This window comes from Anolis carolinensis, chromosome 2, assembly GCF_035594765.1.
Source record: "Anolis carolinensis isolate JA03-04 chromosome 2, rAnoCar3.1.pri, whole genome shotgun sequence".
In the NCBI taxonomy this organism is placed as follows: domain Eukaryota; kingdom Metazoa; phylum Chordata; class Lepidosauria; order Squamata; family Dactyloidae; genus Anolis; species Anolis carolinensis.
The window spans coordinates 16,857,348-16,877,546 of NC_085842.1; the positions used below are offsets into that span (position 1 = coordinate 16,857,348).

At 42.7% G+C, this 20,199-nt stretch overlaps 1 protein-coding gene across 2 annotated transcripts; it reads left to right on the plus strand.

Annotated features, from left to right (window-relative positions):
- The first annotated feature begins 349 nt into the window (after positions 1 to 349).
- Positions 350 to 20,079, plus strand: LOC134296985 (zinc finger protein 420-like). 2 transcript variants are annotated; one of them, XM_062973235.1, is made up of 5 exons: positions 350 to 1,057; positions 1,195 to 1,279; positions 7,330 to 7,409; positions 7,612 to 7,732; positions 15,579 to 20,079. In XM_062973235.1, exons 1-5 carry the CDS (start codon positions 374 to 376, stop codon positions 15,659 to 15,661), a joined length of 1,053 nt encoding a protein of 350 aa, XP_062829305.1. In that variant the 5' UTR covers positions 350 to 373; the 3' UTR covers positions 15,662 to 20,079. The 2 variants fall into 2 exon arrangements, with proteins under 2 accessions (XP_062829305.1, XP_062829304.1); XM_062973234.1 differs by lacking the exon at positions 15,579 to 20,079 and adding an exon at positions 12,824 to 15,346 and having other exon boundaries at positions 358 to 1,057.
- The last annotated feature ends 120 nt before the right edge of the window (positions 20,080 to 20,199 follow it).

Genomic DNA, 20,199 nt, shown 5'->3' on the forward strand with positions numbered 1-20,199 from the left:
CTAAAAATTTCCGGGGAGGGGGAGGGTTGAACCCCTAAAGCCCCCCCTTGGCTACAGCCCTGCGGGAAAGTGGCATCAGACTGCATTGATTCCAGTGTAGATTCACCCAAGGCCTTTGGAATCACCTTGGATGCACCTATACCATAAGCAGGTGTGCTGTCTGATAACACTGAGAGGACCATTATTCAGTGTTTGGGATCCTGAGATGTTTTGGTTTCCAACTCCCAGAACCTCCTCTTCCTTGGCCAAGGATTACAGACTGTGTTGATTAAAGTCCAAACATCCAGAGGACCTCAGTTTGGGAACTACTGCTTTAAGTTATTCAAACCCTCTCCTGTTTCTTGGAAAAATGCCTTGAAAGCAGCATCTCCCCATGTCTTTCAGAGGGAGGTTTTGCTCTGTGGCTTCCAAAGAGTTAAAGCAAAGGAGTGGATTCCTAGAGGGGAAGTCAGTGGCCAATGCTAAGCCTCCTGCAGGCGAGGTCCCTCCTCTTCTGGCCATGTGGGAATCTTCCTGGAGGAGGAGGAGTGAGTGGGTGAGCCTTGCAAGGCTTGTGGAGGAGGAGAGAGTGTGCCTTCCCAAGAGGGAGATGGCTCTTCTGCCCAGGCTGGAGCCTGGCTGCAAGGACACAGGGCAGGTGGGAAAGCAAGAAGCCTTAGACCCTGAGCCAAGCACGGACCCTCCTGCCTTTCCTGCTGGGAATGGAGGGCAGTTCTGGGAAGGAGGCCTTGTGGGGAAGGGGCTGCGGGGAGACAGCCCACCTTCAGAGGCAGCGCCAAGCCAGAGCTTCAGGCAGTTCACCTACAAGGAGACTTTGGGGCCCCGAGAGGTTTGCAGCCGCCTCCACTCTCTCTGTTGCCTGTGGCTGAAGCCTGAGGAACATACCAAGGCGGAGATGCTGGACCTGGTGCTCCTGGAGCAGTTCCTGGCCGTCCTTCCTGCAGAGATGGAGCGCTGGGTGAGGGAATGTGGGGCAGAGACCAGTTCCCAGGCCGTGGCTTTGGCGGAAGGATTCCTCCTGAGTCGGGCAGAAGAGCAGACGGAGAAGGAGCAACAGGTGAGAGAATCTTCTCCCCACCCTTTCAAGGAGGCAGGGAGGCTTATTGTGAAGGAAGCCAAACTCCAGAGCCCTCCCTCGCCTCTTTTCCTTATTATCTGATCATTTGTATCTGTGTCCCTTTGGTGTTTTTCCAGGCGGCTGACTTGTGGGCAGAAGTGGCCATCGCATTGGAAAGGGCTCCCTCCACCAGCGAACAAAGGGAACCTCCCAGCTCCACAAGTAAGTACCAAGGGACACTTGGATTGTGATAGTTTGTGTAAACTAAATCAAATATGTAAATGGCAGCTATATCACAGTTTTAAAATACAGTAGAGTCTCACTTATCCAAGCTAAACGGGCTGGCAGAAGCTTGGATAAGCGAATATCTTGGATAATAAGGAGGGATTAAGGAAAAGCCTATTAAACATCAAACTAGGTTATGATTTTACAATTTAAGCACCAAAACTTCATCTAATACAACAAATTTGACAGAAAAAGTAGCTCAATACGCAGTAATGTGATGTTGTAATTACTGTATTTACAAATTTAGCACCAAAATATCACAATATATTGAAAACATTGACTACAAAAATGGCTTGGATTATCCAGAAGCTTGGATAAGCGAGGCTTAGATAAGTGAGACTCTACTGTAAATATATACTCTGCTTGTCACTTTAGGCTTGAATAAAAGAATAACAATGTCTTTATTATGGTTCAAAAGTTCAAATATATATACAGGGCAACAATGTGTTACAGTTCCTTTAAATATGTATCATTCCTTTTCAAATAGTCAAACTGTAGAGAGCAAAACAGCCATTATATTCCTGACAATAAAACTCCATATTAGATAAGTTTATCTGGCTCAGATAAACTTATCTAATATGGCGTTTATTTCATATTTCGTCACACCCCTCCTTGAGTTTACTGGAAAATAATACATTTCCATTTATACAATACATTTATAAATACATAAATCAATCATCATCACTTTACCTGGACCTAAAAAACCAAAACAATAATCCAATGTTTACTTTAAATATTATACAAACCTTTCTTACTTCATTCCAGGCAGTCACGGTTGATTGCCTGCATACCAGCCCAGTAAATTAACAACAAATAAAATATCCATCCTGGTACAATTTTATACAATACCTTACTTAGAAATTCATGTCAGGCAAGTCCCACCTCAATAACCCGTAGAAAGCTTTTCATATTCTCTAGCTCATCCTTGATGGTTCCTTTCTCTTTGAGGTATGTTTTCTAATTCTTCATACGATTCTGGCCTGTAACTTACCAAACATACTCTATACCTTTCCAGTTTTCTTAAGATCCTTTTACTCCTCCTTAAGTCTGAATCCTGACTAGTGCTGGGTAATTCACCATCCTCCTGCACTGTTGGATCCTCCTTCATTTCACCCTCTGATAATTGCACATCAGGCTCATCAGATTGCCTAGACTTACTCCTTTCAATCACAGGGGTCTTCTGTTCTTGCTCTATGTTATTTTTATGAACTTCCTCACTAGCAGTAGGCAAGAAAACTTCACTGTTAGCATGTATTCCAGTTCTGACTTTTGGCAAAGTTAGCAGATCTGGAGATTATTATCCCGCCATCTTTATCTAAAAATCTCCAGGCTTTCGCCCCCTGTGCATATCCTACCATAATTAACTTCCGGGCTTTGTCCTGCCCTTCTTACTGCTTTTGGTACATGAACCCACGCTTATAAACCAAATGTTCTTAAATGTCCTAAGGGTGGTTTCTTTCTATAAAATAAATAGTAATGAGTATTCTGCTTTGCCTCTGACCAAAGCCTGTTAATTAAATATCCAGCAGTTTGTTAATTTATTTCGTGTGAAAAGCATTGCATAATAAATAAATTTAAAAGCGATAAAATAAAGGAATTACAAACAGCTAAATAGTTTTAGACCAAAAGTGGGCAATAGCAATTGCATTGTCCATAGCTTTAAACAATTCCTCCTCCGTGCATGAGGCAGGGCATTGTGGGCAAGCATACATATGAGGAGTTGTTTGTTCAGCTCCACAGTCACACAAAGTGGAGGATTCCTCCAGGTAGTGCTATCCAGCAGTTAAAATTGCTTCGCCCCACAGATTTGGAGCTAGTCCAGAGTCTGCGAACAATGAATCTTTTACAATTTGAATCTGCTTAACACAACGCTTTATCTTACCGTTCTCCGCACTTTGATAAGCGCACGTTAATCGATGTTTTATACCTTCCTTTCTTAGGAAATCCTCCAGATTATGAGAGGTGAATTCCCCACCTCTATCCGTTTGTAATGCCTTAATTCCCGCATCAAACTGTCTCTTGACATAGTCTACCCAATTCTTAAATATACCAAAACTTCACTTTTCTGTTTTAAAATGAAATTTATTATTTATTTATTTCACACATTTATATCCCACCCTTCTCACCCGAAGGGACTCAGGGCAGCTTACAGTAATGGCAACAATTTGATCCCCATACAAAATCAATATCAAACAATGCATAAAACAGTTAAAACTATTAAAATACAATATAAAATTACAATATATAAATTTTAAACATAAAATCAGATCCGTTCATCCTAGAGAAACCTCATGCTTTGTCCGTAATTCAGTCCGTGTCATCAAATTCCAAGCAAAATTAGAATAATCATCCAAAATACGTAAACAGAAAATTCCACCACTTTTACTAGGTTTAAATGGTCAAATTAAATCAGCGTGAATCAAATCAAAAGCCTTTTCTGAGCTTCTCAGACTCTTTTTACTAATGGGTGCAGATTGAGGCTTTGTTCTTTTGCAGACATTACAATTTAGAAATTTTTGACAATCTTTTAAATCAATGCCTTCAGCAAATTCCTGCATTTTATATAACACCTTGAAACTTGGGTGTCTCTATGCAATTCATGTATACACCCCTGATGCATAGGTATGTTTTTGCTGATCATATTGATCTCACTTTGGTTACCCTTTTGAGTCAATACATACATATCACCTTGTAATTTGCCAGTCCCACAAAGTTGCTTTCCTTTTAAAATTTTAACTTTGCCTCCAGAAATATTTATATCATACCCCTCCTTGTCTAATGAATTCACCGATAAGAGGTTATACAATTTCTGGCACATAAAATACATTCTTCAATGTTTTACCTAAATATTTTACATAAACATCTCCCTGCCCCTCAACATGGTAACATATACCATCAGCCAGAGAAACTTTCACACATTCAGGTTTTTCAAAATTAGAAGCCAGCTCTATCTTATTTACAATATGTTGAGAGCACCCAGAGTCAATGAAGAAAATGTCTTCATCTTCTTTACTTCCTTTGGACTGGACTACGTTGGCATGCGATGAGCCCCTCCTCTGGTTCATCTTCTTTCTCTGTAATTGTGGCAAGTCTCTTTTCAGATGTCCTGAAGATCCGCAGATGTAGCACTTCTTTCTGACTCCATATACCTTCTCGGTCTTCCTCTCAGGCCCTGCCGCAACTGCTTCCGCTGACCGCTTTCCCCGATGTTCCACATCACGGTCCAACTTCCGTTCTCAATCAGCTGTCAATCTGCTACATACATATTGCAGGTTCAGCTGACTTTGAGGCAATTACTCTAAGGCGTTGACGATACCATCCGATGCATCGTCCAATGATGACAGAACAATATAATATTTGTTCTCTTCAGAGAGATTGAACCCTCTCTCATCAAGCTGTAAAAATAATTTCTGTATTGTTTGCAGATGCTCTTTTAATTTCGCAAATGGGTTCTATACAGCTTCCTTGCCAGAACAGCTATCGAGGCTGCCAAATTTGAGGCATATATCTCCTTTAGTTTGACCCAAATCTCATGTGCCGTTGTCAGGCTGGTAATGTGAATCAATTGGCTGTCATCCACACTCAAAATCAATATTGATCTGGCCCTCTGATCTTCTTTCCGATGCTCTCCTGCATCTTGCCCTTGTATCAGAGCTACTGTGCACTCCCATAATGACTGCTGCCTTAAATAACTCTCCATCCTAATATTCCATGTGGAGTAGTTACTTCTGCTAAGCCTTGCCATAGGAAATCCTGCAAGATTCACCTCCATTTTTGACGTAATTTGCCTCCTTGCCAATGCACAGCCTTGGTAAATTATGCTACTGCCTCTTTAAAATGACATTCACACACAAGCAGGTGTTTAAACTGGTTTAAACTGGTGATAATCTGGGAATTTCTGGGCCCATAACCTGTGATGGTTTGTGTAAATAAAATAAAATATGTAAATGGCAGCTTTATCACCGTTTTAAAATAAATATCAACTCTGCTTGTCACTTTAGGCTTGAGTAAAAGAATAACAATGTCTTTATTCTGGTTCAAAAGTTCAAATATATATACAGGGAGGCAATGTGTTACAGTTCCTTTAAATATGTATCATTCCTTTTCAAATAGTCAAACTGTAGAGAGCAAAACAGCCATTATATTCCTGAGAACAAAATTCCTGTCAGTGCCAAGAGGACCAACTGAACTCTCTCTCTCTCAAACGTCAGTTGGAAAAAACCGTTGGTCTCCCTCTGCTGAGCTAGAGGCATCAACCAATCAGAATGCGACTGGCTCAGCCAACCAGCCGTTGTCATGGCAACTCCCTTTTCAGTAAACCCATCTAATATGGAGTTTATTTCATATTCCCTCACAGGATGGCTTGACTCCACTCCTTTTGAGTCTTTGTGGCTCAATGAACATTTGAACCACAAAGGTCTGGATATGATGAATCCCTACGAGGGGCAGCTTAGGGAGCCGGGTATGGTTGGCCCAGAGAAGAGCAGGTTAAGAGGGGAATATGTTGAAAGGATGTCATCTTGCTATATTATTTATTTGATCCATTTATATCCCGACCTTCTCGCCCCAAAGGGGACCCAGAGCGGCTTACAAATTAAATTTACATACAATATTATATTATTAGCATAGCACAATACTGGCAATAAGTTACTAGATTGTACTATATCAATATATTGCAATATTATTATCAATATATTATTAAAATACTATACATATTGCTGTGCTATTCCCATGGTGAGAACCTATTTTTAAGTGCCAGATGGATTAGGTACAATTTTCTCCCCCCCACCCCCCAATATCCACAAAAAAGGAGGTGGGGAGGGGGAATAAATTACTCAAAGACCCCATGAGGATCCGGGTGTATACAATGGCTGAAGTATCCAGGCCAGAGGTTGTTGCTGATGTCAGTTGCTCTCAAAGTGGCTTTTTCTCTGTTCTAGGGGGGAGGATGCTGTTGGCTAAAAAGGCAAACATATGGTTCCTAGAGAAAATCAAGCTTTAATTCCTCCTAGAAGCCAAGGACTGAACTGACATACCCTGTTTCCCCTAAAATAAGACAGCCCCAGAAAATAAGATCTAGTAGAGGTTTTGCTGAATTGCTAAATATAAGGCCTCCCCTGAAAGTAAGACCTAGCAAAGTTTTTGTTTGGAAGCATGCCCACTGAACAGAACACCAGAGCATGCAGGATCAGTAAATGTACATACCATAGAGTGTTGTTCATGGAAATAATGGTAGTAACAAGAAATTCTTGATAGGATTCACAGTTTGACTGGTTTGCTGGTTTGTGATGACAACTACTGTACAGTATATAATAAATGTTCATTTTTTTGTTCAACAATAAATGAGAATTCTTCTTCATGGAAAAATAAGACATCCCCTGAAAATAAGACCTAGCGCATATTTGGGATCAAAAATTAATATAAGACACTGTCTTATTTTCGGGGAAATACGGTAGTTATAATGTGGCCATATCACGATTACACAGGGCTCACTAGAAAAGACAATAAGTCTTAGTAAGAGAGAAGGAAGCAGGAAAAGAGAGAGATTGAATTACAGGAAGGTTGATTCCACCAAGGAAGCCATGGCTGTGCTGAATCACCAAGACCTGAGCAGATGTGGCTTGGGGGTCCCTCATTGATGGAATCACCATCAATCAAGGTTGGCCTGAAGGCACTTAACAACAAGAACAGCTTCTCACCCCCAGCACCATCTCAGGGCAGTGCCTTCCAACACTGAATCATAGAATCATGAAATCATAGATCCCTAGAGTTGGAAGAGCCCACAAGGGCCATCCAGTCCCAGTTCTCAGCCATGCACTCCTAATGGATGGCCATCCAGCCTCTGTTTAAAAGCCTCCAGAGAAAGAGACTCCATCACACTCTCAGGCTGCAGCATATTCAATTGTTGCATATCCAATAAAACATTCATGTCCATATCATTCATATTCATATCCAATAAAATACCCTTGCCTTTTCTATTCCTACAGGAGGTGAATCAGAACCAACACATATTGGCTTCCCTCTTCCTTTTGATGTTCTCAGCACACATTCTGTGACACCAGATCAGGTAAGTGAGAGAATCCCTGATGGACCAAGAAGGGCTCAGGCTTGCGGTGTCCTCTTCGCACTGCTGTTTCTCCTCTTTCCACCCAAGATGCCTGCAGCAAAGACCCTGTGTAAAGATTGACATCTGTATCGGCTACCAGAAGCAACTGTTTTTCTGGCTGGGGCCAGCGTTTCCTGCTTACCAGGAATCTTTCTTTGTCCAGGTGACCTTCCAAGAGGTGGCCGTGTCTTTCAGTGAGGAGGAGTGGGCCCTGCTGAATACGGACCAAAGGGACTTGCATCAACAAGTCATGAAGGAAAATGTGGAGATGGTGTTCTCTTTAAGTAAGGCTCCTTCTTTTATAAGAAAGTATTAGTCACAAAATGACATCGTCACATAATGTCACTTAAATAGGGAGGAGGGCAAAGAACTCACCAGGTTTGGGATAGGTTCACAGCAGGATGAAATAACATTAAAATTGCCCGTCAGCTATAGCATCTCCCTATAGCTCCAACATGATGTGGAGGGGAGCAGAAACTCCCAGGTGTCATTTTTGAAATCAAAACAGTGTTGAAACAGGTTGGAAAGAAACTGGTTGTTTCCATCATTTTATACAGCAGGTGTCATTTTTTTTTTTTTTGCATTGTTGTTGTCATTTCCATTGAACAAATCTATCAGAGGGTTTTCTGGGGCTGATATTGTGTGACTCACCCAAGATCACCCAGTAGGTTTCCACGACTGAGCAGGGAATCGAATATTTTTTGAAATCATAGCCTTTTGAAAGGCATAACTTGGAAATTATGACCTTTTTGAGATCATAACCTTTTGTAAAATCAGAATCTCCATAGCCATTTGGAAGTGTGACCCTTTTTGGAGATTAATTGGCATTCACACTATTTGGAATAATCATAAAGTATGATCTTCCCGAGAAGATCAGCCATGTACAAATATGTGAGGGGAAGTCATAGGGAGGAGGGAGCAAGCTTGTTTTCTGCTGTCCTGCAGACTAGGACACGGAACAATGGCTTCAAACTACAGGAAAGGAGATTCCACCTGAACATCAGGAAGAACTTCCTCACTGTGAGAAGGGCTGTTCGGCAGTGGAACTCTCTCCCCTGGACTGTGGTGGAGGCTCCTTCTTTGGAGGCTTTTAAGCAGAGGCTGGATGGCCATCTCTCGGGGGTGCTTTGAATGCGATTTCCTGCTTCTTAGCAGAATGGGGTTGGACTGGATGGCCCATGAGGTCTCTTCTAACTCTACTATTCTATGATTCTATAAGAGTTAAAAACTTGCTTGTGTCAATCTTCTCCTTAGTGGTAAATAATCCGCTAGTGTTCATGCAAGGCAATTTAGTTTTCTCAGTTGTTTAACTGGTATCCTGGTTATCCCTTTGAACTGTTAGGAACAAAGTTAGGCCAATGCATAAAACATAAAGCAGATGTGTTATTTCAGTTGCCCAAAAACATCTACTCTTCCATAAAATATATTGCTTTTAAATCATGCTCTCAAGAGACCAAAAATAAGTAGTCTTTGTTAAAAGTTAACATAGTTGATTTACTTACAAACTTCATTTATTTGGTGTATAGGTACATTGCTTGTTTGTTCAAGGTTTAAATAGTCTGTAAGCATTCTGTTTCACTCTCTTCTCTTCAATTTGATACATTATTGACTCAATATAAACTGACTACTCTCTGCAGCATACTGTACTCAACTACATACTATCGCGTACTTTGCTAAACTACATACTGAAGCATACTACATACCAACTCAAACTCAAGCAAACTGACTTCTAAAATGGAGTCTCAGTTTGAATAGTCCAGATCTGGTCACATGGTCTGTAGTCCCTCCCACAGTGGCAAACAACATAGATTTAAGAGGAAAACTGCATAGCAATATAATAAGCAATCTCAATTATCAGATTACTATCCGTGGTTATCTCTTTGAACAATTGACAATGCATAAAACATATAGCAGATCTTCAGAAGTGTTATTTATTTATTTATTTATTTATTACATCATTTCTACCCCGCCCTTCTCACCCCTCAGGGGACTCAGGGCGGCTTACAATATAGCATATACATCAAAACAGTTTACATCCCATTTAAAAAGCTATTTAGATTAAAAATTACATTATAATTAAGAGCTTACATTAAAAACCTACATAGTTATACATATAAATATACATTCAGGCGCATTTCAAGTCCAAGTGGGGACTATCAATGAGTCATATAGTTATCATATCTCATTTCTGCTGCTACTCTTGCTCAAAAGCCTGGTCCCATTACCACGTTTTCGTTCTTTTTTGGAATGACAGGAGGGATCCTGTCATTTCATTTCCCAAATTTCATTTGGGAGGGTGTTCCATAGGTGGGGGGCCACCACTGAAAAGGCCCTGTCCCTCGTCCCCACCAGCCGCATCTGTGAGGCTGGCGGGACTGAGAGCAGGGCCTCCCCTGAAGAACTTAGATTCCACGATGGGTCATAGCAGGAGACACGTTCGGACAGGTAAGCTGGGCCGGAACCGTTTTGCGCTTTATAGGCTAAAGCCAGCACTTTGAATCATGCTCAGTAGCTGATCGGCAGCCAGTGGAGCTGATGTAGCAGAGGAGTGGTACGCTCCCTGTACGTTGCTCCAGTTATCAACCTGGCTGCCTCCCGTTGGACTAACTGAAGCTTCTGAACCGTCTTCAAAGGCAGCCCCACATAGAATGCGTTGCAGTAATCTAGACGGGATGTAACAAAAGCGTGGACCACCGTGGCCAAGTCCAGCTTCCCAAGCTAGGGCGCAGCTGGCACACAAGTTTTAATTGTGCAAAGGCTCCCCTAGCCATCGCTGAGACCTGGGGTTCTAGGCTCAACGATGAGTCTAGGATCACCCCCAGACTACGCACCTGCGCCTTCAGGGGGAGTGTGACCCCGTCCAGCACAGGCTGTAACCCTATACCCTGTTCGGCCTTCCGACTGACCAAGAGGACCTCTGTCTTGTCTGGATTCAATTTCAATTTGTTGGCCCTCATCCAGTCTCACACAGCGGCCAAGCACCGGTTCAGGACCTGAACAGCCTCCTTAGTGACAGGTGGGAAGGAGTAACAGAGCTGGACATCATCTGCGTAGAGATGATACCGCACTCCGAAACTCCTGTTGATCTCTCCCAGCGGCTCCATGTAGATGTTAAACAATAAACAGTACAGACACCTGTGGGACCCCACAAGACAATGGCTGTGGGGCCGAGCAGGTGTCTCCCAATGACACAATCTGGAACAATCAATCTCCAGGAATGAGCAGATCCACTGCAAAACAGTACCTCCGAGACCCATCCCCGCAAGGTGTCCCAGAAGGATACCGTAGTCAACGGTATTGAAGGCCGCTGTGAGGTCCAGCCGAACCATCAGGGACACACTCCCCCTGTCCAGTTCCCGGCGTAGATCATCCACTAAGGCAACCAAGGCTGTCTCAGTACCATGTCCCGGCCTGAAGCCAGACTGCGCCGGATCCAGAAAATCCGTATCCTCCAAGAATCTCTGGAGTTACGAGACAACCACACGTTCCATGACCTTGCCCAAATAGGGGAGATTGGAAATGGGCCGAAAGTTTCCGAATTGAGTGGGGTCCAGTGATGGCTTTTTCATCAGCGTTTTGATCACAGCCGTCTTTAGGCTCGTTGGAACCTTGCCATCCCGGAGGGAGGCATTACCACCACCTTCACCCACTCGGCCAAACCCCCTCTGGCTTCTCTCACCAGCCAGGATGGGCAGGGGTCTAGGATTCATGTGGTTGGCCTTGCTTCTCCAAGGATCTTGTCCACATCCTCGAGCTCAACCAATTGAAATGAATCCATCAAAATGGGACAAGAAGGTGTTCTTCCTACATCCTCAGAGACTGCCATTAATATGGCGTCCAAGTCAGAGCGGATCAAAGCGACTTTGTCCGCAAAGAACCGAGCAAATGCTTCACAGCGGGCTGCCGAGTTATCAGGGATCCCATCTTGGGGGACGGGATATAACAAATCTCTGACAACTCGAAACAGCTCCGCCAGACGGTTCTTTGCGGACGCAATATTAGCTGCAAGGAAAACGTTCTTTGCAGCATCTATTGCTGTGGCATATGCTCTAAGATAGGAAAAACAGCCGTGTTTGGTTTGGCTCACACGGCTTCAAATGCCACACGCCCTCTAGTCCCCTCTTCTTTCACTTCATTGCTGCCATCTCCTCAGTGAACCAAGGAGCTGGTTTAGCTCGGCTACTCGAGAGGGGCGTTCCGGAGCAATCGTGTCTATTGCCCTAGTCATCTCCCCATTCCAGAGAGAGACCAGAGCATCGACAGGATCACCTACCGAGGAGGTGTTATTTCAGTTGCCCAAAAACATGTACTCTTCCATAAAATATGTTGCTTTTAAATCATGCTCTCAAGAGACCAAAAATAAGTAGTCTTTGTTAAAAGGTATCCTAGTTGATTTTACAAACGTCATGTACACTGCTTGTTGGTTCAGAGTTTAAACAGTCTGTTCTCTAAGCATTTTGTTTCAGTCTCTTCTCCGTTGCGTACAGACTAACACTCTCTTCTAATGCATTACTGAACACTGCCTCTATATAAACGGACTACTCTCTGCAATATACTGTACTCAACTATATACTATCGCAAACCTTGCTAAACTACATACTGAAGCATGCTACATACTAACTCAAACTCAAGCATACTGACTTCTAAAATGGAGTCTCAGTTTGAATAGTCCAGATCTGGTCACATGGTCTGTAGTCCCTCCCACAACCTCAAACAACATAGAGTTAAGAGGAAAACTTCATACCAATATAATAAGCAATCTCAATTATATACATAACAATTAACTAGTATAGGAGGCTTGTAGAAGGTTGCTATTTCCAACAAATATAGTGTCTAAGAACCATAGCTCAATGTTCAAACTACTCCAGTTGAGAGGTCTTCCACTTTTTTCCCATAATGCTCATCTATTAGCAATCATGCAACAACAAAAATCCAAAAAAAAAAATCCTGTTTCTGGGTCAGCAAGAACTGCTTGTTTGTAATTTGTTATTAGAAATTCCTTTTTCGAAAATGCAGAAATAGGCACTCTCTTTTTCACAGTTCATCAGATCCATTGGTAACTATAGCACGTGCCCTGTATATTATTCATATCTGTGGTTTCACCCACCCGAGCCTTGGGGAAAGTGATATCTTCTACATGATTTTTTGGCATGCAACCCTTGGAAGTTAGTATTTAGTCTTGCGAAAGAGGGTACATCCAGTCTGATAATTGGAAGTTACAAGAAAGTAGATTTTGAGAGAGCCATAGAAGGAAACTCTTGAAGTAAGTGAAGTTCAGGAATGGGATTGATTACCCAAATTTCTGGTGAGCACTTGAATGATACCTGTTAAGATTTTGTTTTTTAATATGTGTTCTCATTTTCTTTGTTGTCAAGAAACTCACAGAGAAGGGGAATCATCTCAGTACTGGGACTGTGGAGAGCTGTGCCTCTCTGGTCAGCAAGAAACATACACTAAGAGGAAGCCCTTTAAGTGCTTGGAGTGCGGAAAATGTTTCTGTAATAAGAAAAGCTTTGCCCTTCATCAAGCAGTGCACACCGGAGAGAAAAAGTTCAAATGCTTGGAGTGCGGAAAGGGCTTCATTCACAAGATAAGCCTCACCTATCATCAAGCTACTCATACTGGGGAGAAGCCATTTAAATGCTTGGAGTGTGGAAAGGGCTTCATTCGGAGGATGGACCTGACTCGTCATGAAGCTACTCATACTGGGGAGAAGCCATATACATGCTTGGAGTGTGGAAAGGGCTTCATTCAGAAGACAGCCCTCACCTCTCATCAGGCCATTCATACTGGGGAGAAGCCATTTACATGCTTGGAGTGTGGAAAAGGCTTCATTCGGAGGATAAAGTTGACTCGTCATGAAGCAATTCATACTGGGGAGAAGCCATATACATGCTTGGAGTGTGGAAAGAGCTTCATTCAGAAGATACACCTGACTCGTCATCAAGCTATTCATACTGGGGAGAAGCCATTTACATGTTTGGAGTGTGGGAAGAGTTTCACTCAGAAGACAAGCCTCACCTCTCATCAAGCTACTCATACTGGGGAGAAGTCATTTAAATGCTTGGAGTGTGGAAAGGGTTTCATTCAGAAAAAAGGCCTCACCAGTCATCAAGCTACTCATACTGGGGAGAAGCCATTTATATGCTCAGAGTGTGGAAGATGTTTTACAGACGAAGGACGTCTAATTGTTCATCAAGCAACACACTCTGGGCAAAAGCCATTCAAATGCTTGGATTGTGGGAAGGGCTTCACACGGAATTCAAGCCTCACACGACATCAAAGAATCCACACTGGGGAAAAACCATTTAAATGCCTGGAGTGCGGAAAGAGCTTCCGTGCAAAGGAATGCCTTGACTCTCACCAGAACATTCACACAGGGAGGAAACCCTTTCCATGCTTGGAGTGTGAAAGCTCTTTTACAGATAAACGAGGTCTAATTGCTCATCAAGCAACACATTCTGGGGAAAAGCCATTCAAATGCTTGGATTGTGGGAAGGGCTTCGCTCGGAAGGTAATCCTCAGACAACATAAAAGAATCCACTCTGGGGAAAAGCCATTCAAATGCTTGGATTGTGGAAAGGGCTTTGCTCGGAAGGTAATCCTCAGACAACACCAAAGTATCCACTCTGGGGAAAAGCCATTCAAATGCTTGGATTGTGGAAAGGGCTTTGCTCGGAAGGCAGTCCTCAGAGAACACCGAAGTATCCATTCTGGGGAAAAGCCATTCAAATGCTTGGATTGTGGGAAGCACTTCGCTCGGAAGGTAATCCTCAGAGAACATAAAAGAATCCACTCTGGGGAAAAGCCTTTCAAATGCTTGGATTGTGGAAAGGGCTTCGCTCGGAAGGCAGGCCTCAGAGAACACCAAAGTATCCACTCTGGGGAAAAACCCTTTAATTGCTTGGAGTGCGAAAGCTCTTTTACAGAGAAAAGATGTCTAGTTGCTCATCAAGCAACACACTCTGGGGGAAAACCATTCAAATGCTTGGATTGTGGGAAGGGCTTTGCATGGAAGGCAGCCCTCACCCGACATCGAAGAATCCACTCTGGGGAAAAGCCATTCAAATGCTTGGATTGTGGGAAGGGCTTCGCATGGAAGGCAGCTCTCACACGACATCAAAGAATCCACTCTGGGGAAAAACCTTTTCAGTGTTTGGAGTGTGGAAGATGTTTCAGATTGAAGCAAAGCCTACATCTTCATCAAGTGAAACACACAGGGGGGAAAACCTTTTCAATGTCTGGAGAGCTTTTGCCAGAAGAAACACCTAGGCCCTGTTAACTTTTCTATCTAGTAATGTTCTTTCAATAAAGTCTTCTTTGTAAACTTGAACCTGCTCCTGAATTGCTGTAGCTCAATCACTCTATCACTGGCACCAGAATCTTCTGGTTTGCTGAACTGCCACGACAGCTGTTGTTACGGATTATATTTAATTTTTAAAATTACCACCCTTCCTTCTACTTTTTCAATTGCTTTCTGTCCCTGGCCAAACTTCTGTTGGACTTCCAGTGTCGGACTCCTGAAGATCTTGGACTTAAAATTAAGGTCACAACAATAATATTCTGGAGACAAGTGTTTTATTCCTTCCTTCTTTCTTTTTTTTTTAATAATCTTTATTTAGATTTATTAATACACTGTTAAAAATAGACCTTTGAAATAGTCAGAAATTTAGATAAGAAAGAAAAGTGAAAAGGGTATATAATATGTTCACAGATATTCAGAATATTCTATGTTTATTTGATGTTGTCAGATGATTAAATAGTTCTATACAGTAGATTTTTTGATCACTTGAATTAACTATCCTGATTTGATGTTTGATTAAAAGAAAATCTAAATAAAAGTAAGAGTAGTGATAGTAGTGAAAGATACAATAAAGGAGAAAAAGAGAAAAACATAAGAGTGTTTTGGTTTTATTCCTTCTTTCCACATTCCTAAAAAGACGGTTCTAAAGGTTTCCCGCTCAAACCTCCTGTATATATCAGCCCCAACTCCCGTCCGCCCCCAAGTGGCCAAATACTGTGCCCACAGCCTGTTAACTGAAGTTTCAATTTCCACCACAAAACAGATGTCTTATATACACTACCTTCCCCAACTATACATAGCTTTCCTCCCACCCTTCTTTATGACAGGGAACCAAAGCAGGCAGACCGAGGCTATGACGGCGATCCTGACATCCAGAACCTTCTCCATTACTCTCCCTGCTCATCCATGATACAACTGATTTTTTTTTACAACTGATGTGCTCCTCTTTTGAATCCTCTGATGATTGCTGATCCACCCAAATAATAAAAGAATAAAAAACAATCAGGCAGTAGGGTTAACTTCATCTTAATCAATGAGTAATTCAAGCCATGTTAGAAGAAAAGGCTAATGCATGATGGATGTATTCTTACCCAAATCTGGATGAAACTGCAGTTCTTCACCATATTACTTGTTGAAATTTGGAGGAGGGGGCTTGCAGTTTAGGCCAATGTACTCACTGGATAGAAGTTGTAATTGTTCTGCTTCAAAGTAAATGTACACTGCTTTGGAAGACTTTATCTGTGTATTTACATTTTCCCATAACATTCCTGACAGGTTAGGTTTTATGGCACTTCCATGAGGTTCTCCTCTTCAGGGCGACATTCTTCAGGTGTAGAGAATGATGACATTTCCCCTGCTCCCCAGCTCACTTTTATAAATGAAAATGAATGGACACAATTCCAGTCTTATGATATCCTTAGTGTGAATTAATGGGGTCACCACTCTTTACACAAGAGCCTTGTGGAAGTAGATTCCCTTTGACCAGGAGAGACCCTTCACAGCTATCAATGACTGAAGCCCTTGTACGGTTTTGTGGGAAGTTCAATACAAACCCACCAAGAAAATTCAACAAATGCCACAATCAGCAAAGGATAAGAGGTGTTCTTTAACCCAGGCATGGGCAACCTTCGGCCCTCCAAGTGTTTTAGATGTCAGCTCCTACAATTCCTGACACCCAAACACCTGAAGGGCCGAAGTTTGCCCATGCCAGCAGGAGTCTACCATATCCCATGCAGCTGTGGACAAGTCTACATAGGGGTCACCAAATACAGCAGCATTGCCCAGACACGAATCAAAGGACACAAAAGATTAGTGCATTCTGATTCAACCAAAGAAGTCAGGTATAGGAGAACGCATGATGAACCAAACTGGGCACAGAATATTATTTGAGAGCACAGAAATGCTGAAACAGTCTGACAACCTCCATGTCAGACTTCATAGAGAAGCTACTGAAATCTACAAGCATGTGGAAAATTTCAACAGAAAGGAGGAAACAATGAAAATGAACAATATCTGGTTATCAGCATTAAAAAACACCAGAATCAAAACAGTAAATCGAGAACACCACTCGGGAATTGCAGACAGCAAACAATCAAGTGGCAGTTAACAGCCCCCAAACAAAGGATGCCTCCAGGCAACAGAAACATAGATACCTCTGTCGATACCCTCACTGATTGACTTAGCAAACTTCATAACTACTCAGTGCTAATCAAGTTAATTGCAGCATTCACACTTGCTTCAAACAGACAAAGAGTTCTATCTCCCACCCTGGACATTATTCCACAGATGATAGATAGATAGATAGATAGATAGATAGATAGATAGATAGAAAGAATCTGGGGAACAGAGTAAGCTCCCGCTGTCAGCCCCAGCTTCTGCCAACCCAGAAGTTCAAAAACATGCAAATGTGAGTATATCAGTAGATACTGCTCCGGCGGGAAGGTAACGGCGCTCCATGCAGTCATGCAGTGGCCACATGGCCTTAGAGGTGTCTATGGACAACGCCGGCTCTTTGGCTTAGAAATGGAGATAAGCACCAACCCCCAGAGTCGGTCACAACTGGACTTAACGTCAGGGGAAAACCTTTACCCTTTACCTTAACTACCACCAATTCCTCAATACTTTATTTCCCATACCACCATACTTCGCCACAGCAACGCGTGTCCGGGCACAGCTAGTGTATTTATAAATGTATTGTATAAATGTTATCGAGACCGCAATTAGCCCAGATCTGCCCTATGAGGGAGATCTATGAGGGAACGAGTCTTGGCGAGCCGTTAGGGAGGCAGAAAATAACCCGGAATATAAATTTACCTGAGACCGAAAGGAAAAGACTCTGCCAAGTTGAAGGAAAAAAACTGTCAAAGTGTTTATTAAAACAATTCAATTGAAAAGGACATCCGCCGCGATAGATCGACATGCGAGATGTAATTTTACATTGAGAAATAAAGCCATTTTATACATTTTCAAGTTTGAAGTCTGTTTGAACTTCCCGCCCAGTCCCTCCGCTCATCTGGCTGCTGATTGGGCAAGGACGCCGCACTAGGTGGGAGTTGGGCTTCCCGCTCTGTGTTCGAGCCAATGAGGAGCAACCCTCGCCTCTGCCAGGGCCAATCAGATTGGGGAAGGCGGGAGTCAGCTAGACAATGGGTTCTGGTGAATGAATCATTGGAGTTATCTTATGCAAAGCGATCACCCGAGGCTAACGCCTTCCAGGATAATCTTAAAATTATTGCTGTTTTTGAATAGGGTCATTTGGGATGTCCGGGGTCCTTTACGCACGTACACAGTTCATGAATACCGTGAGGTATGGCGGAGATGTCAGTTTATATTGACACTATGAGATTACAGAAACCGGACCAGTGGGGAGTCTTCCTTTGGCTCCCCAGGGGTCCAGGATGGGATTGTGGTCAACATTACCATATGAGATACAATCACCCGTGGGGCTGCTCCGATCTAAGGTGACAATCTCTAGCTATGGGTCATGCAGATGCAAATAGATAAAGTTTTATGGTGACAGTTTTACCCTTCTTTGTGTGTGGAGCTCAAGGTTCAAGAAGAGGGAGGGAGGAATTTCCGGATTCAGCTAGAGTTCAGACTGTGCCTTCATTGATTAAAACATACTAGGGGATATAGAGAATCATATTATAGCCATTTTACCCCAAAACTACCAGAAAAAGTATTAAATATTAACACTTATAGCTCATTTTCCCTCCCATTTCCCAGCACATTTTCCCTCCCTGTGCTGACCGGGGAGGCTATTTACGCAAAGAGAGCGATTTGACAGTCAGCTGTTGAGCCGAGGAAAAATGGTCCAAAGTGGTTTCTGCTGGTCGTATTTTTAAGACTAGACGATTATAGGCATAAATATGAAAAAGGGTATTTTTGGTGTGAAATTGAGTGAGTTCTGAGTGGAAATATAGGCTGGGGGGGGGGGGGGTGTGGGTAAACAATCTGGCCATATCGCGGGTTTCCTGGGGACCGGGAGGAAATTCAGGTTCTCTCCGGCTTTAAAGCGGAGAGTAAACCCGGTTTCCTTTTTTTGTAATATAATATATAAAAAAGGGAAATATATGAATTTGGGAATCTTCCAGGGGACCTATAGACCAAGTGACATTTGGCTAGACAGTTAATAAAGAATTGTTTCCAATATTTCATAAACATATAAGCATGCAATTCATGGAAAGTTCATAAGCAGTTCAAGCAATAGGAGGTTCATGAAAATAACAAAGTGAAGGGATTCCTGTTGATTCCAGTCCTTGGTAGCCTGGCAACATATGAATGAGAAGTCCGGTCATTCATAAAAATGAAGATGAATGGATGAACGGAGGAGGATCGCGGCTGGTCCTTGAGGAAACTATATTTCCCTCTCTCTCTGGGAGGGTGGCAGTCCACCAGCAGCAGCCTTGGGGAGAAGCCCAGGTTCCCAGAAAACAGCCTGCCAGCCGTGAGAGAGGAGAAGCGGCTGTTGCGGAGAAAGAGGCAAACGAACCGGCTTTTTGACAGTCAGCTGATTTGGGGCTTCAAACTGGACCCATTCGGGCGCTGTTGGTTATTTGAACCAGGGACCTCAAGGAGTGTTAAATATAAGAGATAGGCATGCTTGGAGTGTTTCTGATGAAGTTAGGGTCCAATTTGTTCCGTTTCAATGGCAAGGAGAACGTGGCGAGGTTAATGGAGGAAGGAGGGGAGGGATTTCATGCAAAGGAGTCAAAAAGGATACAAAAAAACCACTGGAGAGGATTTCAAGTTAAAAGGAAAGGATACTTTTTATTTAAGGATTAGTTACAATGTTAGGGCTGGGGAAAGCAATGAAAAGAATTTAATAATAATAATTTGTTGTGGTCTGAACGTTCTCCCACTTTGCAGGCGATCCGGATCTGTGGAACCCTCCGCAGTCAGATGAATTTAAAGGCGGGGGTCTCGGTCATCATAAATGGGAATGAATTGCTTTCCAGTAAACTCCAGGAGGGGTGTGAGGGAATATGAAATAAAGTCTCCATATTGTGATGAGTTCACTGGAAAGGGTTGCTATGGCGACAGCTGCTGAGCCAGCCAGCATTCTGATTGGTTGCTGCCTCTGGCTTGGCAGAGGCAGACCAACGGTTTTTCTAACTGACATTATAATTCTTTTTTTCTTCTTCTTCTGGAGAATGGAAGAAAGAAACTGATAGGAATTTTTGGCCAGGAATGTAATGGCTGTCATGCTCTCCAAAGTTTGAGTATTTAAAGAAGAGATGAGGCATATTTAAAAGGACTGTTGCATGTTGTTGCCCTGTGTATGTGTTTGAACTCTTGAACCTGAATAAAGATACTGTTATTGTTTTATTCAAGCCTACGTGACAGTCTTATTACACAGCAGAGTTTATCTTGATTTAAAGAAGGTAATAAGGCTTCCATTTCCATTTTATTTTTATTTTACATAACCACGCAACACAGAGGACCTCG